The sequence below is a fragment of the Notolabrus celidotus genome, chromosome 1, assembly GCF_009762535.1.
Source record: "Notolabrus celidotus isolate fNotCel1 chromosome 1, fNotCel1.pri, whole genome shotgun sequence".
In the NCBI taxonomy this organism is placed as follows: Eukaryota; Metazoa; Chordata; class Actinopteri; order Labriformes; family Labridae; genus Notolabrus; species Notolabrus celidotus.
This window is the reverse complement of record NC_048272.1, coordinates 1,044,113-1,071,202: the sequence shown is the minus strand read 5'-3', so window position 1 is coordinate 1,071,202 and position 27,090 is coordinate 1,044,113. Positions and strand designations below refer to the sequence as shown.

Below are 27,090 nucleotides of genomic sequence, written 5' to 3'. Positions count from 1 at the left end.
GTAGCTGCTGCATTAGTGGCAGCTAATGGGGATCTGAATAAAGAATAAAGAATAAAGAATGAATAGACTAGTGGCATCACAGGATTTAATTTGCCTCTGAGTTTCTAAGGTTGTCTTCATTATTTGTGGTTTTATTCCCCATGTTTTCAGTATTAGGCAATGAATGATGTAGTCATTTTCAATAAAACCTTACTAAAGACAACAACTCTTCTGTGGGTACAAAATTAATTATGGTGACGTGTTTGCAGTGATTTCATTTCAGGCTTAAAAAGCTTTCTTCTAAGGAACTAGTTTAAGGTCAATGACAAAGTGATTCTGCATAAGCAAATATGCATAAGTCATAGAGGCTATGCTATATGGGATCTTGCTTACCGACAATAAATATATGAAGATCTGAATGAAGGATAAGGGATGTTAAACAGGGGTAGGATGATCTTGTCCTAAAAGAAAGATCCTCCCAAATTCTTATGGAACTCCATCTAAAAAAAATAGTAACACAATGCATATTCTTCAAACAGCATAATGTTGAGACAAACTGAAAATGACCATGAATCCAACTCACTCCAATCATGTGTGACTCTTTCCTGTCCTCAGGGTTGGATTAACCACAAGGGGGCTCTGTTGCAGTATTTGCTGAGGGGCAATACGCCCCTAAAATAAGTCTAACATTTTTAAAGTACTTGCATTAATATGTGTTCATTTGATATTTTGAGAGAGACTTTAGGGCAATGCATCATTCAAGTAAATGTGTATTTCTAATATATTGAACATTATTTTGACACAGGTCTAATCATAGCCCCTCTGGTAAAAAATGAAGATGTTATACAAGGTTGTAACTGTGCAGTCTACATTTTGCATTGGTGGTGTATAAACCAATGAATACATCTAATCTGAACATGAGGTCCAAAGAGTCTGAAGCCCCTTGTTCATCAGGTAGCTGACTGGTTATCCAGCCATCAATAATCTTGTCTGTCAGGCAGAAAGAGCGCCTGGCTCCTTGTCTGGATTTTGAATGCTGGTATCTGTCTGTGTGAGTGCAGACAGGGTGAATTTATCTAGAAAGTTTTGACGCCACCTAAAGGGATACCATAGTAGTGTTTTGCAGGATTTGGGTTCAAAACTCTGAAATTGTAGAAATAGTTTAAAATAGGTTTTGATTTACTCAAAAGTGTCTTATTGGGTGTGTTTCTTCTTTCTTCTTCTTTAGGTAAGGCAAAAAGTGACATGGGCTTCAAATGTCGAATTCCTCTTGTCAAGCCGCTCCTCACGAGCAAGCAACGCCAGAGGCGCCTTAGCTGGGCCAGAGAAAAGTTTTGCATCTCATTTGGCAACAAAGGTCCCAGAGTCTGGAGGAAGACCGGAGAGATGCACAATAGAAGATGCATGAAGTCCAGTGTTAAGTGTCCCCAGTCTGTGATGACTTGGGGATCCATGTCAGCTGCTGGTGTTGGTCCTCTGTGCTTTATCAAGTCCAGCATAAACGCAGCGGTCTACCAGGACATTTTAGAGCACTTCATGCTTGCTTCAGCGGACCAGCTTTATGGGGATACTGACTTCATCTTCCAGCAGGACTTGGCACCTGCCCACACTGCCAAAAGTACAAAATCCTGGTTCAACAACCATGGGATTACTGTGCTTGATTGGCCCGCAAACTCACCTGACCTGAACCCCATAGAAAATCTGTGGGGCATTGCCAAGAGAAAGCTGAACGGGAAGAGACCAAACAATAAAGAAGAGCTCAAGGCCGCGATTGAAGCATGTTGGTCTTCCATAACACCTGAGATATGCCACAAGCTGGTAGCATCCATGCCACGCCGGATGAAGGCAGTCATTCTTGCAAAAGGGGCCCCAACCAAGTACTAAGTACAGATGCAAGATTTTACTATCAGAGGCCTGACATTTTTGTATTTAAAATCCTTTTTTTTATTGATTTCAAGCAATATTCTAATTTTCAGAGTTTTTGAATTTGAGTTTTTTTGAAGCTGCAAGTCCTAATCAGCAAAATCAAAACAAATAAAAGCTTGAAATATATTGATTCACATACTGTTTGTCTATATAATATGTACATTTCACCTTTAAAGTTGAGTTACAGAAATGCATGCACTTTTTCAGGATATTCTAATTTTCCCAGTAGTGCCTGTATTATTTTAGCCTGTACATATTAATCATGCCTATTTGTTGTTCTTTTGTATTTATAGCTGATGTTATTGTTATTATATTTATTATGTTTATTTGTAGGTCTTATTCTTATGCCTTGTACAAAGAGAGCACAGTTTTCCAAAGTCAAATTCCTTGTGTGTTCAAGCATACCTGGCCAATAAAGCTGATTCTGATTCTGACAATCAGGAAGCAAGCTAGGAACTACGCCCACTGTCACTTGTGTGCTACCCGGACATTTGAAGGGTTGCACAGAGGTCCAGAATCTGTTTCGGCACGCCATTGTCGAAAATAGCTACTTTCACGTTCTCTTTACGGACTCGTAACCACAGGCGTGTGTTCCCAGACGAGTTTTTAAATCTCTTAAATCACTAAAGAAGAAATTGTCTCACAATGGCAACGGACTCCTGGGCCCAGGCAGTGGACGAACAAGAAGCCGCGGCGGAATCGGTAAACCTTAACTTACGCAACACCAGCTAACGTGTTGTTAGCATGTTTATTGGCTGCGTTGGCCTGTTCTGATACAATGAAAAGGGGGACATATAATGCTAATCTACATGTCCTGTTGTTTAAATGGTTATCTGACAGAGCCGGTAATGAAATAAGTGTTTACATTAAATGTCTGTCATAGTGACGCACGTAACGGCTTAAAAACGAAAGCACCGGGTAGCTTCAGGTAGTCATGAAAGCTAAGTGAGCTAGCTTGAGTTCAGACACTGCGTGCTTACTGAGTTACTAGCTTCCGCAGCTAACAGGCTAACAAGCAAATGTGAAACAGGCTAAAATAGAACTCTGAATATAAAGTAGACATGACTTAGTTATCATTAATAGCCTTCAGGGATCAATTAAGACATAGCAACACTTGTTTTAGTGTGGACTCATACTTTTAAACATTCTTTTTTCATTCAAACAACTCATAAACTGTCGCACAACTTTGTTGTTTTTTCTTTTTACAGATTGGTAGTCTACAGATACAAGAGAAACCAGAAGAAAATGGTAAGTGTTTGAAGCAGCAGCTTCATGTATAGAATCCAACTAATATTCAAAATGTGTTTTTGGGATGCTAATTGTCAGTGATGGACAAAATACACAGCTTAGAGAGTTATTCTTTATTTGTCCCCTGTTGGGGGAAATCCTTTGTTACAGCAGCAATAACAATAATAATAGCAATGACAAGAGTAAAATAAAGTAAAAATAAAATAAAATAAAATATGGCAACTATTACAGATATATACACACTATGTACACTTCTATCTGATAAATAGATATGGTAAGTTATTGCACAGATAAAAATTGCACCAGGTTATTTAAAAACAAACATACACAGTATGAAGAACAGTGTGATTCAGATGGATACAGTAGTTATTTGTGAATGTGCCAAGTCACATAGTAACTTCCATGTAGTGGAATGAAAGATGAGAACAGCTGATTAACGGGACACAGCAGTGCTGGTGTTAAACAGTCTGATTGCAGATGGGATGAAGGACCTGCGGTAGCGCTCCGTCCTGCAGGGTGGGAGTCTCAAGCCCAAGATCCACAGGATGCGTCGCGTTACGTTACGGCTGCGCCGCGCACGTCGCAGCAAATAGGTTCCCATTCAAGTCAATGCTCTAGAGTCCACAGGGCGCGCTGCGGCGCGTCTCAGCTCCGTCTCTGGAGCGTTCCGCCGCGCCGCTCTGCCAGAGATACGCGGGGAGTGTATTTTCGCCGCTCCCCGCGCCCAGCACGCGTCAATCGACACAGAAATGATCAAACTATCCCGGAAGTCAGGCACGAGGATCGTATGCAACATCCACTCACTTTCAAAATAAACACCATGTGCAAACACAAGATCGTAAATTTCACCACTTCTTCAACATTACGTCATAACCTGTGGCATCGGGCCAGACGTCAGTCTCAAAAGATATCCGACACCATGGACGAGGAAAAGTTTATACTGTGTTGTTCTCGCGCGTTTTGGAGTTCTCGAGGGATCTTGAGTTTCCTGCTCCGGAGTGCGCGCCGCTCCAAACACGCATCCTATGGACCAGGGCGAAAGCCCCGGGACGGAGCAGAGCCGTGTCGCAGCCGTAACGCGGCGCACACGCATCCTGTGGACTCCCCGAGTCAGTCTGCTGCTGAAGGAGCTGCCCAGGGACCCCACAGTCTCATGCAGGGTGGGAGTCTCAGTCTGCTGCTGAAGGAGCTGCTCAGGGACCCCACAGTCTCATGCAGGGTGGGAGTCTCAGTCTGCTGCTTAAAGGCTGATTTATACTTCTGCGTCTCCCCTACGCAGCAGGGGCTGATGCGGACATGAGCCCCACATACTTGTGCGTCGGTGTGTCCGTGTCGCGCAGCAATTCTCCGCCGAAACGCCTGAGGGCAGTGCGGTCTCTCTGATAGCCGGTCGCCTGCTTCCGGTCCGCTACGATCTCTGTTTACTTTTCCACAGAGATTCAGAGCGTGTTATGTTAATCTACAGCTGATACATGTTGCTGTTTATCATACAGACATGATTACATGAAGAATAGAGAGGAGGAGATGAAATACACGGCCGATGTGCGGCTGATGTCCGGGCTCCCGGAAGTGTTGTAAATGCGGGAAAGACAAAGCTGTCGAGCGGACCAATCACAGGGCTTGCGGTCCGCGTCGGCTCTACGCGTAGTTACATTTTGGAGGAGGTGCACATCAGCTACGTGCGTAGGCCTCTGCGTAGGTACGGGAGCTACGCAGACCTACGGCGTAGGCTACACTGTCGATTCGATGCAGAAGTATAAATCAGCCTTCAGTCTGCTGCTGAAGGAGCTGCTCAGGGACCCCACAGTCTCATGCAGGGGGGGAGTCTCAGTCTGCTGCTGAAAGGCTACGATCTCTATTTACTTTTCCACAGAGTTTCAGAGCGTGTTATGTTAATCTACAGCTGATACATGTTGCTGTTTATCATACAGACATGATTACATGAAGAATAGAGAGGAGGAGATGAAATACACGGCCGATGTGCGGCCGATGTCCGGGATCCTGGAAGTGTTGTAAATGCCAAAATGAACACTACGTGGGATCAGATTTCAGAAAAGAGAACAAAATCATGAGCTGACTTCAAAGCTGAAGTAGTGAGAAACTAGAGCACTGATAGAAATGTAGTGGAGTAAAAAGCAAAAGAACTGTCTTCTAAATGTAGTGGAGTAAAAGTAAAAAGTCCCCCCCAAAAATAATACTCAAGTAAATTACAGATACTCCAAAAATGTGCTTAAGTACAGTACTCAAGTAGATTTACTCTGTTACTTTCCACCACTGCAAATTTTATGTATAAATGAATTTATCATTCCAGGCACAACTTCAAACGCAACAGACTCGGGTAGTGCAGCTGCAAAGACAGAAGCAGAGGGAGAAAACAAGTCCACAGAAGACGATGACAAAGGTTGGCAGTTTTTTTTATGTTCTCTGATTTAACCTTCTACTGCTGTCTGATTTTCTTGTCTGTTAAGAAGATAATGTGTCTATTGGTGTTTTAACAGCTCTTCCAACGTGTCTTTTTTTTGCAGATGACAAAGCAGCGCAGTCATTACTGAACAAGCTCATCAGAAATAATCTCGTCAACAATACAAATCAAGTGGAAGTTCTTCAGAAGGATCCCAACTCGCCGCTGTACTCTGTCAAGTCCTTTGAGGAATTGCGGCTGTAAGTGATCTCTCTCAACTATCTCATGGTCCATTAGATGTACTCTTCTGGGTCCGGACCCAGAAGCTGTCCCATACGGACCCGGACCGACAGCCAAAACAGAAGGTTCTGAATTAAAGTCTGACGGGCGCTTCTGTTTTAACCAGCTCAGCTTTTGTAGTCTTTATTGTAGTGGTTTAGCAGCAAAGGAAAGGTACAGACCAATTGCATGCGAGTTAAGACATCCCACGTGATACTACTCAGCCAATCAAATCTGTGCATTCCGGGCATTAAACATTAGGACTATACAGATCAGACAGATGAGAGAGTTTGAGGCAATTTACACTGGAAAGGATGGTGGAAAGAAAAGGAAAGATAGTGATAAAATGAGAGAAAAAAAGGAGATAAACAGAGGAGTGAGAGGGAGAAATGGAGCGATACAGACGACTGTGCTGGAGAAAGTTTAGAAAATAAGGAACTAGTGACCCTCTCCATAAAAGAAAAGTGTGCAGAGAAAATAGAGCATTTAATTCAGACTGGACAGACTCATCTCTGTTCATACTCACCACTGGGAGAGTTAAGCCAGCATATCTCCAGTTCAGAAACCGTGGCACTTATTAAAAGAGTCAACGTAAAATGCCATCATGAGACAAAACATGAAGGTTTTTAACAAACAGACACACTCAGACCTGAAGTGAGTCCTGAATGATTGGGACCCCTGTTACTGGAATGTAAACTTCTCTCAGGGATTTGTTATTTATGTATCAATCATTTTATGTTTTCCTTTTTCATAATTACATTTCCAGCACAAATGATCACATAAATATTCACCAGAATTCAGATAATTAAGAGTTAAATCCTCAAAGTGTCCTGGGACCCCCAGACCCCTCTCTGCTTCAACATGTTTAAATGAATCCTAAATTTTGGGTATCAGGTCTGAAAGGGAGGACTATTCTATGTTCCTCACCCCTACCCCTCGAAGCAGCCAGAGTACACCACTGATCATTCTTCTGTTCAACCCTGTGTGATCAATAAGTGCACTTGATTAAAGCTGGGGTTGGCAGTCTCGGAAAACTAGCATGAATTTGAATGTAGCATTTCCTCAGGACTCTGGCTAACCCCTCCCCTCCTCCCTCGGAGCTCCTCCAAAACGACGCCCCCGCTCACATGCACGAGCGCCGCTGATTCATGACCATATGATGGTGACTGATTCAAAACCGGTCCTCACCAAAACATTCTCATAGTGAAAGTTAAAAACACAAACAAACATGGCTGCTGTTAGTACTCACAACTGTCATGCTAGCATTATCCAGTTGTACTGGTGACACGATATCAGGAGAAAAGTTATAACACATATATAATACTGTAACAGCTCTACTGTTTGTTAAACCTGTTCAGTGTAGATGCTCTTATTTCCTACAGTGTTGACAGTCAGTGAAGGCATCAGGAGAGGTGTAGAGTGTGTGAGCGGGAGAGAGGAGAGACAAGAGGAGAAGTTCTTCATTCATTCAAACATTGATTGTTGCTTTGTTGGTTGGCGTGATCACGGCCGACAGTGACCGTTTTTTAGACTCTGATCCGGACTACAGTCCTGAGCAAAGCAACCTCATCAGGTCAGAGGGGACAGGCCCGAGGTCGAGCGAGAGGGGCAGTCAGTAGAGTCAGAGGAAGCAGAGGCAGGGGACGGGGTCTCGGAGTGCACGCTGGGGAAATGTACGCTCTGCAGGAGGCGGGCAGAACAGCAGGACAGGATTTGAATGGTTTAAAATTTTGGCACCTAAAAACAATGATTGGTTGGTGTTTTCCCAGGTTTACTCCGGCTGTAGATAGCAGCTTTTCTTCGCTCTTTTTTAAGAACACATTATGTATTGATTACCATCAGGACATAAAGATAATTTTAACCAGTATAACAAAAAGTGGATCTAAATCTGATTACCAACCCCAGCTTTAAATGCAAGTGTGATAAAAGTCCATGTCTTAAAAATCTCTCTCCTGTCAAACACTCAAAGTTGGAAACCCTGGTTTAAATATTATTTTCAAAAGTTATTGAATTGCACTGAATTCATTTAAGTTGACAGTCAGAATCAGCTTTATTCGCCAAGTATGCTTGAACACACAAGGAATTTGACTTTAGTAAACTAAACTATTATTAAATGCAGATACAGTATATTACACTACATAGTTAGACATTATGATGTTTCAGACCTCTTGGGATTTTAGTTGAATACCCCTGCTCTATAGAACAGCTCTCATTTCTGCTTAGTTTCTATACTTCACATTTTGAGCCAATTTGTTTTCTCTGAACCACCAAGGCCTCACTGAACAGTACACGGGTAAAGTAGGTGACATCATTTTATTCTGTTATGTTTGCAGCAAACCACAGCTACTTCAGGGTGTATACGGCATGGGTTTCAATCGGCCGTCCAAAATCCAGGAGACTGCCTTACCTATGATGCTGGCCGGACCGTGAGTATACTTAGTACTGGATAGAAATGTGTCTCATGAGGGAGCCCTGGAGTTTAAACAGGGATCACATCTCTTTTTTTTTATAGATCAACAATACAACAATAACTACTCTACCAACTTTTGTCTGCTAATGTAATTCTTTGTCTTTGTAGTCCACAGAATCTGATTGCACAGTCACAGTCAGGAACAGGGAAAACGGCTGCCTTTGTTCTGGCCATGCTCAGTCATGTAGATCCTGAAAACAAATATCCTCAGGTGAGTTTTTGGAGAGCTCCATTTCAAATCCTTACTTTCAAAATTGGCATGGGTGACATGCTGCTTGGGATATATCTGGAAAAAATCTGAATGTCCCTTTCTACTTGACTCTTGAAAAACAAAATATTGCAACAGCCACTTGATGTTTTCCTCAAATTTCTTTCATCAGTGCCTGTGCGTGTCACCCACCTATGAACTGGCACTTCAAACCGGCAAGGTAATCGAGCAGATGGGCAAGTACTATCCTGAGGTCAAACTCGTCTACGCCATCAGAGGAAACAAATGTAAGTCTGCTTTACCTTTTCAGCACTACATTTGTATGGTAACATATATGCTAATGACTTGTTGAATTACTCCGTCTATGAAGGCGCCTGTTGAGCCAAGGGGTTAGATTGGCCACGGTTACATGATGTTTTTTAATTCAGAATTAATTATTCATACAAGCAGCTATCACAACTGGATTAATACACTTCAGAAGAAAACTTTAAATACATATAATCTCATATAAACAAGGATGCTACATTGGCTACGTTTACATGAGAGTTTTAATTCCTCTTTAATTCAGAATTAAAATTAAATCCTCTTTAAAAAGATTAAAAATGACCATGTAAACACCTCATTCAGAATGAGAATGACCATTCTGAATTAAACTTAAATCCGATGTAAGTGTCTGGTTTATTCTGATTTTAAATCTGAATTGAATAATTCCTCGATCATGTATACGTTCATTCTGCTTTGAATTAATTCAGGTCGTTCTGCTCATGCTCGTTCCCTTGTCCTGTCGCGATGACGCACATATTCCAGGTTGAGGTAGAGCAGCTGTTGCACTAACCGTTGGCTTTGATTCTCCAAAGTCCGGTCTTCCTCCTCCCTTCTCCGGTCCTCTATCTCTCTTCTCCTCCTCAGCTGATGAAAGTGAAGCAGTATGTTTGTGTCCAGCTGCTTATTCAAAACTAGAATCAAAATGAAAGTGAAAGTTGTTCTTATTGTGTGGTCTTCCATGTTGTAACTGAAAGTGAAAGAAGCAGGAACTGGAGTCTGTTCTCTTCCGGTAGACGTAAATACTTCACGCCCGTCCCTGTCCAATCAGAACCCTTCCCAACCCCCAGACCTTAAGAGGAATAAAGACCATTAAACATGTTTTCCATGTAAACCTCAATTCAGAATTACTATTTCCATGTAAACACGAAGGAGAATACTTTAATTCAGAATTAAAAAACATGATGTAACCGTGTCCATTGTGTCCCCCATGTACAGACACTATGCTGCACGTCATTCCCATAGACTGTAAATAAAAATGGACAGCGTTGCTCCGCCTCTTCCCGGTGCACGGTTCTGAAGCAAAAAAATCCCGCTCCTGGGCGCCGCCATTGTGCAGCCAGAGCCTGCAAAGCCACAGAATTTCTGTAGTTGCCACGGTAACAAGCTCCGCCCTACAGCGTAGCGTCACAAGCCGCTGTGTGTCCTTTTGAAGTTTCCCTCTACGGCGGCTGTGAATCAAAGCAAACCAGGAAGTAAAACCCCGTTTTTTAAACTCTAATAACTAATGAAAAATAAACCTGTACTGCAGCCAGCCACCAGGGGGAAGACGCTCTGCTGACAGCTTCACTTCCAGCTGAGCGTGATGCACCCCTGGTCTTTCCCCACTCTCTACCATTTTCATGCTCCATCTACTGTCCTGGCCTCTCAATAATAAAGGCATACGAGTAGACTTAAAAAAGGCTCAGCATGTTGATCAATGCTTGTCTTGTCTTGTGTTGTTTTTTTGTTTGTTCTAGTGCCAAGGGGCCACAAGCTGCAAGAACAGATAGTAATTGGCACACCTGGTACCATGCTGGACTGGTGTGGCAAATTCAGGTTCATCGACCCAAAGAAGATGAAGGTGTTTGTGCTGGATGAGGCTGACGTCATGATTGCCACACAGGGTCACCAAGACCAAAGCATCCGCATTCAGAGGTCAGAATAAAAGAAAGAACAAAACTCCTTCTGTTTTCTTAAATGTGCACATTTCAAAATGTTGATGCCTTGTACTGCTCTTGACCTTTGCTGACCTCTGATTCACTCTTTTTCATCATCCCCTCTTTTTTCCCCCCTCACAGGATGCTGCCTCAAACCTGCCAGATGTTGCTGTTCTCAGCCACGTTTGAAGAGACTGTATGGAACTTCGCCCAGCGCATAGTGCCTTCTCCAAACATCATCAAGTTGAAGAGAGAGGAGGAGACCCTGGACACCATCAAACAATATTACGTGTTGTGCAACAGCAAGGAGGAGAAGTTCCAAGCTCTGTGTAACATCTATGGCGCCATCACTATCGCTCAGGCCATGATCTTCTGCCACGTGAGTCCCTTTACTCTATTTGTGCACTCCTTATCTGCGTTAAAGTGATGGTTCTGGACCCAAATAAGTACAGATTCCTTTAAGTCTGCCTTCTGTGATCTTATCAGAAAGTGTAAAAATACTACAATTATACCTCTTTTCATTCATCTACACTTTCAGGACAGATGCCTCCATATAAATCAGTGGATATTTTGGCTGTTGTGTTTTCACCTTTGTTACATAAGCTGCTGCAGTAGTGACAGTACCCCCCCCTCTCTCTCTCTCTGATCATCCAGACAAGAAAGACTGCAGGCTGGCTTGCTGGGGAACTGTCCAGAGAGGGCCATCAAGTGGCGCTGCTCAGTGGAGAGATGCAGGTGGAGCAGAGGGCCGCCGTCATCGAACGCTTCAGAGATGGCAAGGAGAAGGTTCTGGTCACTACAAATGTTTGTGCTCGAGGTAAGGAGTTTGATCATAGCAGGCAGATATTTGAATTCACACTAGGTTCAGAGGTGAAGGGATTGTAGCCCTTTTTTTGGTGTATAATATTTGTCTTGTTTATCATATATACTTCCAAACCCAGAGATAAGATCCTCCTTTATTCGTCCCACAACGGGGAAATTCATGGAGTTACAGCAGCAAACAAGAAGGTGTACAGAACAAGAATTTCAACAAGAATATATGTAGGAAAGAAATGTCTGTCAGAGACGACAGCTTGGCCATAATCCTCCTGTCAGCCACCACCTCCACAGGGTCCAGGACTGAGCTGGCCTTCTTCACCAGTTAGTTCAGACTTGCTCTCCTGTATCCTGTCCGCCCACAGCAGGTGAAATCCTTCCAATGTGCATTCATGTCCGGTGTTAGCTCTGTTAGCATGATGCTACTCTGACAGTATTCCCTCAGGTGCTGGGTTAGCTCGTCCACCTTATTGTAGACAGATCTTACAGTGTGTAAGACAGTGGGGGGAAGGACAAGTCCATGTAGTCTTTTCTTAGCTTGCACCTCAGTACCAGCACGCCATCCGTGCCTCCTTTTTCACCAGACCCGATGAGTGTGCAAAAATATCCGCGCTTTCATTCACGTCCAGGGGTCCAAAAATGCGTTTTAAGTGGCGGAAGAAAGAACAACCCTTAGGGTTACAATAGGGCCTTCGCCACCATCGTTGCTCGTGCCCTAATTAAGCAGCCCATGTTCACATTTTTTTTAAACTCCATCTAGGTATTGATGTGGAGCAGGTGTCAGTGGTGATCAACTTTGACCTACCAGTGGACAAGGACGGTAACCCAGACAACGAGACGTACCTCCACAGGATTGGCCGCACAGGTCGGTTTGGCAAAAGGGGACTGGCCATCAACATGGTGGACAGCAAGATGAGCATGAACATCCTCAACAGGATTCAGGAGCATTTCAGTAAGTCTGCAGTCAATGTGAACAAAGCATCTCTTACAGAAACACACAGTTGATCTGTTTGAAATGTTGACACTTTGTTTTAAAGGTGACATATCACGCTTTTTTCATCAATATATATTGGTCTAAGAGGTCCCCAAAACATGTCTTTAAAGTTTATGCTCAAAAAAACACTTTGAAATCAGATTTTGGTCTGCCTGAAAAACACTCTTTTTCAGCCCTCCTCAGAACAGTCTGTTTTCTCTCTGACCACGCCCCCTCAGGAAGTGGATGTGGCCTCGGCTCTCCAGCACGTTAATCTAATGTTTACATGTTGGCTGAATATACACGGCTGCTCACAGACCCGCGTTACTTCAACCCTCTGAATCTGATCCAGAATCTGATCCTGACGGAGAGGCGCCTGCAGCAGGACCTTTCTGAAGGATTGGTCACAGATTTAGTGTTTCTTGTTGTTTTATTTATCAGTATGTAGACGTATGTCTTGGTACACAGCTACAGCTACGACATGTAGCTATGTGGCTATGCTAATTAGCGCTAGCACTTTTCCATGATAAGTAAAAATCATCCACTAGATCTTCAAATCTGCAGACGTGGGGAGTCAAACCGACCTCTGCCAGAAAGGCAGCAGGACCTTTCTGAAGGATTGGTCACAGATTCTGTGTTACTTGTTGTTTTATTTGTCAGTATGTAGACGTGTGTCTTGGTACACAGCTACAGCTACGAACATGTAGCTATGTAGCTATGCTAACTAGCGCTAGCACTTTTCAATGATAAATAAAAATCACCCACTAGATCTTCAAATCTGCAGACGTGGGGAGTCAAACCGACCTTTGTGTTTATTAAGACAGCCTACAACTCGCATGCCTCCCTCCTAAGCTCCTTGTTAGCACACATGTGTGCAGGTAATGAAAAACGGAGGAGGGGTTGAGTTGTATTTTATACAGTCTATGGGCTGAACAAGCTCCGAGCTCTGACTTCAGTTACAGACCGGATGGCGTTGTGACGTATGAAAAACACTGAAAACTGAAACGGCTGGTTTCAGCACACATTTACAGAAAGGTGGAGAAATCAGAACAGGGGCAGAATGGATTCTTTTCATTTTCAGGGGGTTTGTAGACAGGGAAACATATTTCAGGTACCATTAAAAAGTCAATTTTGCATGATATGTCACCTTTAAGTTTAAAAAGGAAAGTAGCATGCAGTTCAGAAGGCTTTAAGTGATCATCTTCTCACATTTCTTCATCTACAGGTAAGAAAATCGAAAGACTAGACACAGATGATCTGGATGAAATTGAGAAAATCGCCGGATAAAAGAGAGGGGCGTTAACCGCATGAAGGACGCCGACCTGACCTCCCTTCCCCTGTTGGCTCCCCAAGGACTGTACGCTCCTACAGTGTTTTATGCTTTTATTTTATTTTTTAGCTGTTGGAGAAACGAGCAAAACCACAGACACGGTATATGTTTACACGTGGATATGTCTCCTCTCAGACAAGTGTTTTTTGTAAGTCTCGGGAACATACCCCCATTCACTCTTCGTACCTCTTTGAATAAAGTCTGAGCTCTACCTGTGTATATCGTGATGCTGTTAAACCAGCCATAGTGGACTCTTGTTTCACTGAACACGAGTGGATTGAATGAAACACTTTCTGGTGTTGGATATAGCAGTGGCATGCTATGAGCCATTCTATTGAGAGCCACAAAAAAAAAAAATGATGTGCCACAAAGTTTTGAATTTTTAACGAAACAGAATATTTGAATGTAACTGTATCATGTTGATAATAACAGCATTTATTATGCTCTGTATTGACCAAAAGTACAAAGGGTGAATTAGGGTATGCTGTTCCGAGCTGTAGTTAAATCAAACAGATTATGTTGTTGAGATGGTGATGGTTGGGTTTTAAGGGTCTATGCAAACTTATCAACCTGTGATAGCTATTCTCAAATACTATCAAACCTGTATTCACATTACATGAATTAATCCCGAATGAACCTCAGCTTTAGCGTCAGGGTGTGTAGTCAAATGCCAAAAAAAGGCTGCCTAGAATGATGATACACTACTAACTCGAAGTCATGGACATATTTAAATATTTCTGTTTTAATCTCAAGTCAATCATAAGCCACCGACACATCTCACTTTTCATTTGTATCATTTCCAAAAACAATACTACGGCCATTATCAGGAGAGGCTTAGCGCCACTGTTGAGCATTTTTCAAGTCTTCTTTTTGTTCCTTCATCTGTCTCATAAAACCTTATTTTTAACTTTAAAATGTGGCCATCAAGGTCTGATGTGATCAGTGTCCTCTGTGTTTCACTGTCCCTACACTCTCTTTTTAATCAGGGTCTCCAGTTCAACTTAAGCTCAGCTACATTCTTCACTCAGACTGTGCTGTTTTAAGGATTGTGAGTTTAAAAAAAAAAAAATGCCTTCCTCAAGTGCATTATATATATTCATATGATTTTGTTACTGATATTCTAAGACATTGGGCTTGATATTCTGGCTAACACTTGAAATTTTGAGTATATATTGAATTATGGGCGTCTTTAGGATGTGTGAATTATCTTGTTGAAACCAAATGCTGAATTGACTAGAGGACCTATGCCAATCAGATTCACTGTGTTGCTCCAACATGGTCGCATGGATAGAAAACATGTACTTGTGTACATATTTAAAATTTTAGGTTTTAAAAAAAAATAGTGTGACTGGATTATTGACAGTTTGTCACTTCTAAGAAGTGCAAAAACATTCCTCATGAGGTTCAATTTTGACAGATGCAGCACTTGGAAAAGCAGTGAGCAGGAATTAAGATCTCCTGTATGCCAGTGGGTCGTCTTTATGAAATAATGGAAACATTAACGGCAGTGATTTGTCAGTTTGAACTTTGTACAAACCTCATCCGGCTCCCACCTGCACTAAGAAGACTGCTGGTGGTCAGCCTGTTTTCATGGACTGTTTACCAGCAACTTGCTGAGAAATCAACTCAACGAGCAGACGCAGCCAAATAAGAAGCAAGTGAGCGTGTGTTGAAAATCCACAGGAATGGTCTGTGAAGACTTTTGGGTAAATAAAATAAAAAAATCAATGTATGCAGTTTTATTTGGACATTTGGATGTAAACAATATCAATGAGAGTGTGTGCACTTGTTGATCCATAATGTAATAATACCGCTGTACGAGAGCCATGGACACACTAAGCAGTTTTGGTTGTAGAAGCTAACACTCCTCTCCACAGGCTGTATACCTTGTTTGATAAATGTCTGAAGAATCTACCAGAACCCGGTTCATACATGTATACATACAAGTGACGCTGCCTAACCAGGTTTAAAGCAAGTCGTCTGTTGTAACCTGAAGGTCATGTGTAGACAGTGATAGGTTCAAGGTGTGTGGTATTCTGTAGCTGAGCTGCGTTCATGGACACAGTTATGTATTCTTAATATGTTGAATTAAAGAACATATAGATGTTCATCTGTATTTTTGTCTCATGATTATTTGAACAAGTGTGTGCAGAAATGTGTTTTAACATGAAGTGATGCTGTTGTGAAAATCCAAACTTCACAATCTTTGTCTAAAGAGGTTTGGGTAAACAGTTTATTATTTACAGTTCAATCACAGTTAAATAAAGCAGATATATCCTCTGAGTTTTCACTGGAGAAAATTTACTCTTCTGATGTTTGTTGGGAAAGTTGAAGGTCTGAGGAGGCAAAAAAAAAAAGAGCTGAGGAAGAGGCGAATGTCTGAATTGAAACAACTACAGTCATGGCCAAAAGTTTTGAGAATGACACAACTATTAATTTTCACAAAGTCTGCTGTTTCAGTTTTTATAATGGCAATTTGCATATACTCCAGAATGTTATGAGGAGTGATCAGCTCAACTGCAATTCATTGCAAAAGTCCCTCTTTGCCTTGAAAATGAACTTTATCACCAAAAACACATTTCCACTGCATTTCAGCCCTGCCACAAAAGGACCAGCTAACATCATTTCAATGACACACAGGTGTCACACACATTAACACAGGTGTGGGTGTTGATGAGGACAAGGCTGGCGATCAATCTGTCATGATTGAGTGACTGGACACTTTAAAAGGAAGATGGTGCATGACACCATTGTTCCTCATCTGTTAGCCATGGTTACCTGCAAGGAAACACGTGCAGCCATCATTGCATTGCACAAAAAGGGCCTAACAGGGAAGTTTATAGCAGCGAGTAAGATTGCACCTCAGTCAACCGTCTATCGAATTATCAAGAACTTCAAGGAGAGAGGTTCAATTGTTGCCAAACAGGCTCCAGGGCGCTAGTGATGGTGAGATGAAGCCTCATGAGGCTTCGAACCACTTGAGCCAATTGGTTCAAGAAAGGGTTCATTACTCGAAGCTTCATGTGCACACGAAACCACCTACTGGCCAGGTTTATCATTACAAGCAGCTGGATCCTAACCACATAATGTGTGATGCATTGAATTTTTGTGTCTGTTATGGGAATGACTATGAATTACAAAAAAATGTATGACCAAATAATTTCTGTACATAAATGATCATATATGTGTATGATCAAATATTTTTGAATGTATTCTGTGTGTGTACATTTTCCCAAAATGGTATTATCATATGATATGGCAGGTTGTGTAATTATATTTTTCTGTCACTTTAGGAAAATGGAATTGGCTTAAGCAGACAGAGGACAGTGAAAGTGATTGTGGAACTAGGAAGAGGGCACTGAATATGCTTGTGTTATTAGGAGTTAGGAGTTATTAAATCAAAATTTTGCCACACAGGGGAAATCCTCCTCTTTCTTTCTTTTTTAAGTTATATTTTTTGGGCTTTGACTCCTTTTATTTATAGAGGAGAGGACAGTGTACAAACTGGGAGAGAGTGGGGGAAAAATGCAATTAAAAAGCTGCAGGCTGGGCTAGAACCCGGGCCAATTATATCAAGACCGCACCAGAGTCGCAACAGGTCCGCACCTAACTCCCCTCTTTCTAGCTGGCTCCGTCTAACCTGTCCTCCTCTCACTCCTAAATCTTCAACCATCTCTCTCTCTCTCTCTCTCTCTCTCTCTCTCTCTCCTCTCTCTCTCTCTCTCTCTCTCTCTCTCTCTAAACGCTGTCCAAACTCTAGTGTCTAACTATCAAAACTCTATCCGAAGACTGAACAGACCGCAACTCTCCATCAAACACCCACATTTTGAACGGAGCCTGAGGGGTTTATATTGCTGTCAAACCTCGCAGCAAAATCTGAACCACTTGCCGAAGCAGTCACATGGTACAGCCGGGCAGCGAGGCTTCGGACGTCATCATTTTCGGCTCCTCCCCTCAATGAAGCAAGCCTCGATACACGCTTCACGGAAACGCCCCCTCCATTACTCGACACACGCTTCGAAGCCTCGGCACATCTCGTAACATCACTACAGGGCGCCCAAGAAAGTCCAGCAAGCGCCAGGACCGTCTCCTGAAGGTGTTACAGCTGCGGGATCGGGCCACCACCAGTGCAGAGCTTGCTCAGGAATGGCAGCAGGCAGGTGTGAGTGCATCTGCACGCACAGTGAGGCGAAGACTTTTGGAGGAAGGCCTGGTGTCAAGGAGGGCAGCAAAGAAGCCACTTCTCTCCAGTAAAAACATCAGGGACAGACTGATATTCTGCAGAAGGTACAGGGACTGGACTGCTGAGGACTGGGGTAAAGTCATTTTCTCTGATGAATCCCCTTTCCGATTGTTTGGGGCATCTGGAGGAAGGCTTGTTCGGAGAAGACGAGGTGAGCGCTACCATCAGTCCTGTCTCTTGCCAACAGTGAAGCATCCTGAGACCATTCATGTGTGGGGTTGCTTTTCGGTCAAGGGAGTGGGCTCTCTCACAATCTTGCCTAAAAACACAGCCATGAATAAAGAATGGTACCAGAACGTCCTCCGAGAGCAACTTCTCCCAACCATCCAAGGGCAGTTTGGTGATGAAGAATGCCTTTTCCAGCATGATGGAGCACCTTGCCATAAAGCAAAAGTCATAACAAAATGGCTCGGGGAACAAAACATTAAGATTTTGGGCCCTTGGCCAGGAAACTCCCCAGATCTTAATCCCATTGAGAACTTGTGGTCAATCCTCAAGAGGCGGGTGGACAATCAAAAACCCACAAAATCTGACAAACTCCAAGCATTGAATATGCAAGAATGGACTGCCATCAGTCAGGATTTGGTCCAGAAGTTGATTGACAGCATACCAGGGAGAATTGCAGAGGTCTTGAAAAAGAAGGGTCAACACTGCAAATATTGACTTATTGCATGAATTCTGTGTAATTCTCAATAAAAGCTTTTGATACTTATGAAATGCTTCTAATTGTATTTCATTATACCATAGAAACATCTGACAAAAACACCTAAAAACCCTGAAGCAGCAGACTTTGTGAAAATGTAATATTTGTGTCATTTACAAAACTTTTGGCCATGACTGTACACTGCGTAGTCCATGAAAGGCTTGAGGGGTATACTAAGAAGCGAGTTCAGCATATCCTAGATATCTTTTCCTGATCCGGCTTCACTGAACCTGACAAAGGAGATCGCTCTAAACCAGGGTTGTCAAACATACGGCCCGTGGGCCAAAACCGGCCCACCAGAGGTTCCAATCCGGCCCGCGGGATGATTTTGCAAAGTGAATAATTGAAGAGAAGACATTTACTTCCATTTTTCAATAAAAGTACTATTTCAAATTTGTTTTTTACCTATGAGGAGGAAAAATAATATTTGCAGTTTACATAATCTGGTCGAATTTCATAGACTTATTGGGGCAGCCTGATAAGAGGGAGTTACAGTAATCTAACCTGGAGGTAACAAATGCATGGACTAGTTTTTCTGCGTCGCTCTGAGATAGGAAGTGTCTATAGCAACATTCAATTAGACACACCAACATAATGAGGCACAATTTACAAAACATGCACCTTTCAGTATCACAACTACACAAAGGTTGTTAAAATATGATCCAGGTATAAATGATACATTTCAGAAATCAGCTGTTGGCACGCAAAAAAAAGGAAGAGGAACATTTCAAACATTTCAGTAAATCTACTTTTGAGACAGGGTTCCATAATTCAAATCGCATTAACAGTTATTATCTACTTCACGAAAAAAGAGGTAATAATAAAACTGGGTCATAATTCATTTATCCTGAAAGCAAAATATGTCTAGATTTTCTGCGTCAACAACATTGCTTCCTTAAGACAGCATTTTGTGCATTATTTGAGCACACAGGACAAAGTCAATGTTGTCTTGGTTCTTCCTACCGTCTAAAAGTAGCACCTAATGCAAACATAAAGGGCAAATTTAAAAAATCCACGGGGAAAATAAATGTAGAGAGGAGATCTCAAAAGTGTTTCATTTCTGTCTCCTAGACAACAAGGAGATCTGTTTGAAAGCAAAATGAGACTATAGCTTATGTCTCCTGTTTCTCATTCTTGCCTCCAGAAAAAAAAGTTGTAAAAAGTCTCAGCTTAGTCTCCCTTTCAGTTCAAAAGGAGATCTGGTCAGAATCTGAAATGATTCTCAGGTATTTCTCAAGTGTTGTGACTCCTTTTGAGCTCAGGTGGAGAAATCAGGGAGCTCTCTCAATTGTCTCAATCTAACCTCATCCATTTGTTTTTGTCAGACTCAGTTTTTGTGTCTCAAGTTGAGCTCAGATGGAGCAAAGAAAGAGCCTGAGCTCATCTTTTCATGAACATTTATAGTGCCCTGCAAAATTAAGATTTCAATGTAATTGTCCACAAACTTACAATTCTCATTAAAACATTTGAACCACTTCAAGATCAGATATTTAGATGTGAAATGATCTCTTCTTTGACTTCACAGTATGGCCCTTCCTTTACAAGTCTGTTTGGAACAAAACAACTTCACAAAGATTTAGTGGATTTGAGAGAAATTACAAAAGATAGAGATTTCATATCTCCAGGTATGACCGACCATTTATTTAAAATATGGGCCGCAAAAGGGCTGACCAGATTTATCCAGATTATTACAATTAAAGGAGTGGATTCCTTTGGGCGCTGGTGGCCTAGTGGTCTAAGCGCCCCACATACAGAAGCTACAGTCCTCATCACAGGGGTCGCCGGTTCAATTCCCGGCCGGTCGACCATTTCCTGCATGTCTTCCCCCGCTCACTACTCCCCACATTTCCTGTCTCTCTTCAGCTGTCCTGTCAAATAAAGGCAAAAAGGCCAAAAATATATTTTAAGAAAATTAGCCATTAATGAGATCTCTCATTTAAGTCTCAAATAAGACTCATGTCATGGTCTCAACTATTTCTCCTAGTGAATTTTAGGAGAAATAGTTGAGAACAATTTGAAACTTGAATGAGGCTGAAGTGAGAATCTGAATTTTGTCTGAAGAGGCTTAGAAGAGAAAGCCTTGAGCAGTAACATTTTCCTCTGGAACAGCTTGTGAATAAGATGGAATAGGTGAAGTATTGTTGAACCCATGGAAAACAGAACGTTTTTTTTTTCTTTTTATAAATTCTGATAACTTTTTCTAAAAACAATTTAATGGCAATTGTTGCCTCATTTCCACACATCACTACCAGTTACATCACCTTGATAAACAAGCTTTGTGAGAGAAAAACTCATCCTCTTACCTTCTTCTCTGTATTCCACTCTGGTGAGGAAGAGGCCATGAGCTGGAGCAGCAAGGCCTTGTGGGTAAGCAAGAGAGTCCCGAGCCGCCAGTATCTCCTTCAGCTGGGGCACAGAGAGCCGTCCCTGACCCACAGCCACCAGGGCCCCCGTCATCCTGCGCACCTGGAGCCCAGGGCCAAAGAAACATTTTCTACCCTTTGTCATGAAATATCACAAAAAACCCTCAACGCCTTAATGACAGATACTTTACAGACTAGACTACTGTAACGGGGTCTTTACAGGACTCCCTAAAAAGTCCATCAGACGGCTGCAGCTCATACAGAATGCTGCTGCTCGAGTCCTAACTAGGACCAAGAACGTAGACCACATCACTCCAGTTCTTAGATCCCTACACTGGCTTCCTGTCTGTCAGAGAATAGACTTTAAAATCCTGCTGATGGTTTATAAAGCACTGAATGGTTTAGGCTGATCTGCTGCTACTTTATGAACCACCTCGACCTCTGAGGTCATCAGGTACTGGTCTGCTTTCAGTCCCTAGAGTCAGAAGGAAACATGGTGAAGCAGCGTTTAGTCATTATGCACCACATATCTGGAACACACTCCCTGAAAGCTGCAGGTCTGCTCCAACTCTCACCTCTTTTAAATCAAAGACTAAGACTTTTTTATTTGCCACTGCCTTCCTATCTTAGATTATTTTAACTCACTTTAAATTAAAATTTTAATGTCATTTTTAATATATTTCTAATTTTCCTTTTCTGTTTTATCATATTTGTCATTTTAATTATGTTCTTTTATGCTTGTCTGAATGTTTCCAATGCTTGTAATGTTTTAATGTAAAGCACATTGAGTTGCCCTTGTGTATGAAATGCGCTGTACAAATAAAGTTGCCTTGCCTTGCCTTGCCTTGCCTTGCCTTAACAAGTCCTTCAATGTTGATGACTGTGATCCATCATTTTTCAGTCTTCACCAGCAGATGGCACTCATTTCAAACAGACCAGCTATGCACACATGTTTACTGTAATTAAAAGTAAATGAGGAAAAATAAAGGAACAAACCTGCTTATAAAGAAAAGATCTGCTTCTGAAAGTCAGCTCCCAGAATGATATCTTTCTGTAAAAAAAAAAAAAGAGTTACATTTGAATAAATGTCCAAACATGATGTAGGACAATAGACTTACAGTTAGTAAATGTCACAGCCTTTTTTAACTGCATATTTGGTGAAGTGGCACAAAAGCCTAAAGGTACATTCCCAAACACTTCTAATGAAATGTTACATTAATAACTTGAGTCCTGAAGACTTGAACGTGCCACACTAAAGAAAGGTTAAATATCACCACAGGGGTTCAAGTGTCACCGCATCTTGGACTGAACATGTTATATATGGCACTACTCTGTTCCATAAGGACAACTATATAGAGGACGAGCATGCATCCTTAAAAAGCTGAACATGATCTGAAAGTGGGTTCTTTATCTAGACTGAAAAAGACCCCCAGTTTCATGTCTATTACAGTGGTGTCCAAACTTTTTTTTAAGGAGGGCCACATTTGATGTTGTCAGAATACCTCAGGGCCAGTGGCTCCTACTGAGACTTAGGAATCATAAAAGTTATATATGAAATCTCTATTTAATAATTATTTTACATTTTGTCTCAATAAATCAGTAACTAGATAATCCTCAGTTCTCCACAAGCCACATAAACAGTAGCAAACTTTATCTTCTTCTGGAGGAAAATGTTTTTCATTAGGGTCGGGCAATGTGGGAAAAATATTGTATTATTATTTTTCTATGGCAGGATCACGATCTGGATTTCATCACACTTCTATTTCATGTTGTTTTTAAGACTTTTCTGCCCAGCAGACAACAAATTAAGAACTAAATAATTCTTGTCCTGAATTCTGAACTATTTTTATGCACCAAATTTTGCCTTTTCTGCACAATTTTATAATTTTGATCTTGTCTTGTGTCCTCTTTCACATCATGATAAAAACGTTCATTTGAAAACCTGTCAGCTTGAAGAGTTCTTGTGTTTCCATTATATTCCTGCAGAATTCCCAGAGCTTTGGCTTTATACAGGTAGTCCATATGAAGCCTTTTGAGACTGGATTGACTTAAATTTTGTTTGTGTGCTTGAAAGAAACTGCAAATGTACAGATGATTCAGAATGTGATTAATATCTGTGCTATAAATAACACATTTAAAGATGGAAGCTTGGAGGCCATAATTAAATGGACCTTGGGCCGCGATTGGCCCCCGGGCCGTACTTTGGACATGCCTGGTCTATTATATGCTGAGACGTGTTTCTGCTTTAAAGGTGACATATCATGCAAAATGGACTTTTTAATGGTTCTCTACCTGAAATATGTGTCCCTGTCTACAAACCCCCCGAGAATGAAAAAAATCCATTCTGCCCCTGTTCTGATTTCTCCACCTTTCTGTAAATGTGTGTGAAACGAGCCGTTTCAGACTTCTGTGTTTTTGTTACGTAACAACAATATCCGGTCTGTCACGGAGTCAGAGCTCAGAGCTTGTTCAGCCCATAGACTGTATAAAATAATACTGAATCCCCTCCTCCGTTTTTTCATTCCCTGCACACATGTGTGCTAACAAGGAGCTTAGGAGGGAGGCATGCTAGTTGTAGGCTGTCTTAATAAACACAAAGGTCGGTTTTACTCCCCACGTCTGCAGATTTGAAGATCTAGTGGATTTTTATTTGTCATGGAAAAGTGCTAGCGCTAGTTAGCATAGCTACATAGCTACATGTCGTAGCTTAAGCTGTAGCTGTGTACCAAGACACACATCGACATACTGACAAATAAAACAACAAGAAACACTAAATCTGTGGCAAATCGTTAAGAAAGGTCCCGCTGCCTTTCTGGCAGAGGTCGGTTTTACTCCCCACGTCTGCAGATTTGAAGATCTAGTGGATGATTTTTATTTGTCATGGATAAGTGCTAGCGCTAATTAGCATAGCCACATAGCTTCATATTCATAGCTGTGTACCAAGACACACGTCGACATACTGATAAATAAAACAACAAGAAACACTAAATCTGTGACCAATCCTTCAGAAAGGTCCTGCTACAGGCGCCTCTCCGTCAGGATCAGATTCAGAGGGTTGAAGTAGCGTGGTCTGCTAGCAGCCGTGTATATTCAGCCAACATGTAAACATTAGATCAACGTGCTGGAGAGCTGAGGCACATCCACTTCCTGAGGGGGCGTGGTCAGAGAGAAAACAGACTGTTCTGAGGAGGACTGAAGAAGAGGGTTCTTCAGGCAGACCAAAATCTGATTTCAAAGTGTTTTTTTGAGCATAAACTTTAAAGACATGTTTTGGGGACCTCTTAGACCAATATATGTTGATGAAAAAAGCGTAATATGTCACCTTTAACTCTCTATGCTTGCATGTTTCAGTGCTTCCCTCCCCCTGCTGTGTGGACAGCGTTGAATGCTGATGTGACATTCATGCGTGTGCCAGACATCAGATAGAGACTGGGACTCTCCTCATGCTCAGATTTGTTAAATGTCACATACTGAACATGCAGCAGCAGTACAGGCCCAACACGATGAGGAGTAATGCCATAAAAAATAGAAATCTGGTGACTTTCAGGTTGTATTCTTTTTGTTTCAACATTTCAATCACAGTAGCTTTTTTTCCCCAGTTAAACCTGACTCTGTATTTTGGGTAGGAAACAGTGAAAACAGCAAACAGGCACATGGTAAGAATTGGGTCAAATGCAAATTTGACTCAGCGCTTGCCGTCTGATTACATTTGACATGTAAGGAGTGCGGAGGCAGATTTAGACAGCAGGGCTGTTAGCTCATGGACTCTGGTGAGGGATGTATCTTTACATGGATAGAAAAAGGCTGTGTCTCATGTTGCCAAGTCACACATGTGCATCTGTTGTGTGCTATAATAGCAGATAAGAACAGGACCAAAGCCAGCTCTGGTGTGAGATGCTTGTATCTCAGCTTCTCTTGTCTCTAGCACAAAACTATTTTGGGCGGCTTGTTTTATTAATCTGACAGACTGACTAAAACAAAAGCTCAAGGGGTTCAAGGAGTTGTCATGTGGTTTGCACACAGAGAGCTTTTTGATGCACAATGTATATATTGTGTAAGTCACTAATGAAGCAAGTTCCACAAATCTACAACCATGCTAGCTGTAACTTCTTATAGAGACATGTGTGTTCTTGTTCCTAAATGCTAACATGGTCATGCCAATGTGCTCAGTGACAGTTTTAACATATTAAAGGTGACATATCACGCTTTTTTCATCAACATATATTGGTCTAAGAGGTCCCCAAAACATGTCTTTAAAGTTTATGCTCAAAAAAACACTTTGAAATCAGATTTTGGTCTGCCTGAAAAACCCTTTTCTTCAGTCCTCTTCAGAACACTCTGTTTTCTCTCTGACCACGCCCCCTCAGGAAGTGGGTGTGCCTCGGCTGTCCAGCCCGTTGATCTAATGTTTACATGTTGGCTGAATATACACGGCTGCTCAGAGATCACGTTATTTCAACCCTCTGAATCTGATCCAGAATCTGATCCTGACGGAGAGGCGCCTGGAGCAGGACCTTTCAGAAGGATTGGTCACAGATTTAGTGTTTCTTGTTGTTTTATTTGTCAGCATGTCGACGTGTGTCTTGGTACACAGCTACAAACATGTAGCTATGTGGCTATGCTAACTAGCGCTAGCACTTATCCATGACAAATAAAAATCATCCACTAGATCTTCAAATCTGCAGACGTGGGGAGTAAAACCGACCTCTACCAGAAAGGCAGCGGGACCTTTCTGAAGGATTGGTCACATATTCTGTGTTTCTTGTTGTTTTATTTGTCAGCATGTCGACGTGTGTCTTGGTACACAGCTACAGCTACGACATGTAGCTATGTAGCTATGCTAACTAGCGCTAGCACTTATCCATGATAAATAAAAATCATCCACTAGATCTTCAAATCTGCAGACGTGGGGAGTAAAACCGACCTTTGTGTTTATTAAGACAGCCTACAACTAGCATGCCTCCCTCCTAAGCTCCTTGTTAGCACACACGTGTGCAGGGAATGAAAAACGGAGGAGGGGTTGAGTTGTATTTTATACAGTCTATGGGCTGAACAAGCTCCGAGCTCTGACTTCCCTTACAGACCGGATATTGTTGTTACGTAACAAAAACACTGAAGTCTGAAACGGCTGGTTTCACACACATTTACAGAAAGGTGGAGAAATCAGAACAGGGGCAGAATGGATTTTTTTCATTCTCGGGGGGTTTGTAGACAGGGACACATATTTCAGGTAGAGAACCATTAAAAAGTCCATTTTGCATGATATGTCACCTTTAAAATTTGACAGTTTGTGACGAACATGACACAAACCAGAAATATATATGCAGACAAGAGGAAAGAAGAGAGAAGAGAGAAAAAAAAAAAGAATCTTCTAAATGACATTGTAACATTGTAACATTGTAACACCATTATAAAATGTACACTATGTTACAGATGTCTCACCCTGGTACTTACTGCCTCTTTATGCATCAGGTGGATTGTGGACAAGACAATTACATCATGACTCTGAGACCTGCTATCATGCTGCTTATGCTCATATTGTGCACCATATGCATTATGTAAATAATTAACACCAATGAAAGTGTCATTTGGCATGTTAAGTGACCCACCATTGATATGTAATGTATCAACAACTCACATGCCTCAACCTGAAGTATATAACCTGCACAACACACAACAATAGCCTGAAGTGAAGCTGCACTTCCTATAATGCAAATTTAATTGCTTTGATGGTTAAACAAAGCAGCTTTGCAGTAATGTTTCTAATTTGAATGAATAAATAAAGGTCAAGCTCAGGGAGTAAATATTCGTTTTGCAGCCAGATCTCGCTGTTTGACCTGTGATTCACTTAACACCTCACAGAACACACCACATTTTCTTGGCTGCACGTTGAGACTTCTCTGAGTGACGCTAAATGATTCAAAACTTTGGCCAACTTCTTGAGCATCAGTTGATGCAAGATTGGGAAACACAGGCTTTATGTTTGTGGGGACTGAGAAAATGCGGTGCTCAGAGGGACATTTAACATTTGCTTTCTCACTCAGTCTGTGATGAGAAAAAGGATAAGACTCACTTTTTAATTGGAAAAGACACCCAGCAGTTTGATAGCTTAGCTTAGCTTGAAGACTGTAGAGAAATAATTACTAAGCATGTTCACTGGTGCGCTTTTGTAAATGTATTATTTGGTTAG

General features: G+C 41.7%; 2 protein-coding genes across 4 annotated transcripts in view; one reads left to right on the top strand and one right to left on the bottom strand.

Moving 5' to 3' along the window:
* The first annotated feature begins 2,353 nt into the window (after nt 1–2,353).
* On the top strand, nt 2,354–15,707 carry ddx19 (DEAD/H (Asp-Glu-Ala-Asp/His) box polypeptide 19 (DBP5 homolog, yeast)). The gene is made up of 12 exons (XM_034680271.1): nt 2,354–2,607; nt 3,114–3,153; nt 5,465–5,554; nt 5,679–5,814; nt 8,167–8,259; nt 8,412–8,514; nt 8,684–8,798; nt 10,293–10,470; nt 10,614–10,851; nt 11,127–11,289; nt 12,049–12,240; nt 13,487–15,707. Exons 1-12 carry the CDS (start codon nt 2,551–2,553, stop codon nt 13,546–13,548), a joined length of 1,467 nt encoding a protein of 488 aa, XP_034536162.1. The 5' UTR covers nt 2,354–2,550; the 3' UTR covers nt 13,549–15,707.
* An 89-nt stretch (nt 15,708–15,796) lies between these two features.
* The window catches only part of pusl1 (pseudouridine synthase like 1), a 31,936-nt gene continuing 20,642 nt past the window's right edge, over nt 15,797–27,090 (bottom strand). For 2 of the 3 annotated variants that reach the window (XM_034680298.1, XM_034680282.1), the window contains 3 exons: nt 21,897–21,951; nt 20,841–21,003; nt 15,797–15,927 (listed from right to left, as the gene is read on the bottom strand). In XM_034680298.1, the coding sequence (XP_034536189.1) occupies nt 15,893–15,927; nt 20,841–21,003; nt 21,897–21,951 (253 nt within the window). In that variant the 3' untranslated portion in view covers nt 15,797–15,892. Of the gene's footprint in view, nt 15,928–20,354; nt 20,406–20,840; nt 21,004–21,896; nt 21,952–27,090 lie in introns of those variants that run through there. The other variant, XM_034680291.1, reaches the window with a different exon arrangement.

What these genes read in the sequence shown, in the direction of transcription:
- ddx19 (XM_034680271.1), top strand. Translation starts at nt 2,551, where the DNA reads ATGGCAACGGACTCCTGGGCCCAGGCAGTGGACGAACAAGAAGCCGCG. An exon ending in CCTATGATGCTGGCCGGACC is followed by an intron (nt 8,260 to 8,411) that starts GTGAGTATACTT and finishes TTGTCTTTGTAG; the next exon opens with TCCACAGAATCTGATTGCAC. An exon ending in CAAAGCATCCGCATTCAGAG is followed by an intron (nt 10,471 to 10,613) that starts GTCAGAATAAAA and finishes CCCCCCTCACAG; the next exon opens with GATGCTGCCTCAAACCTGCC.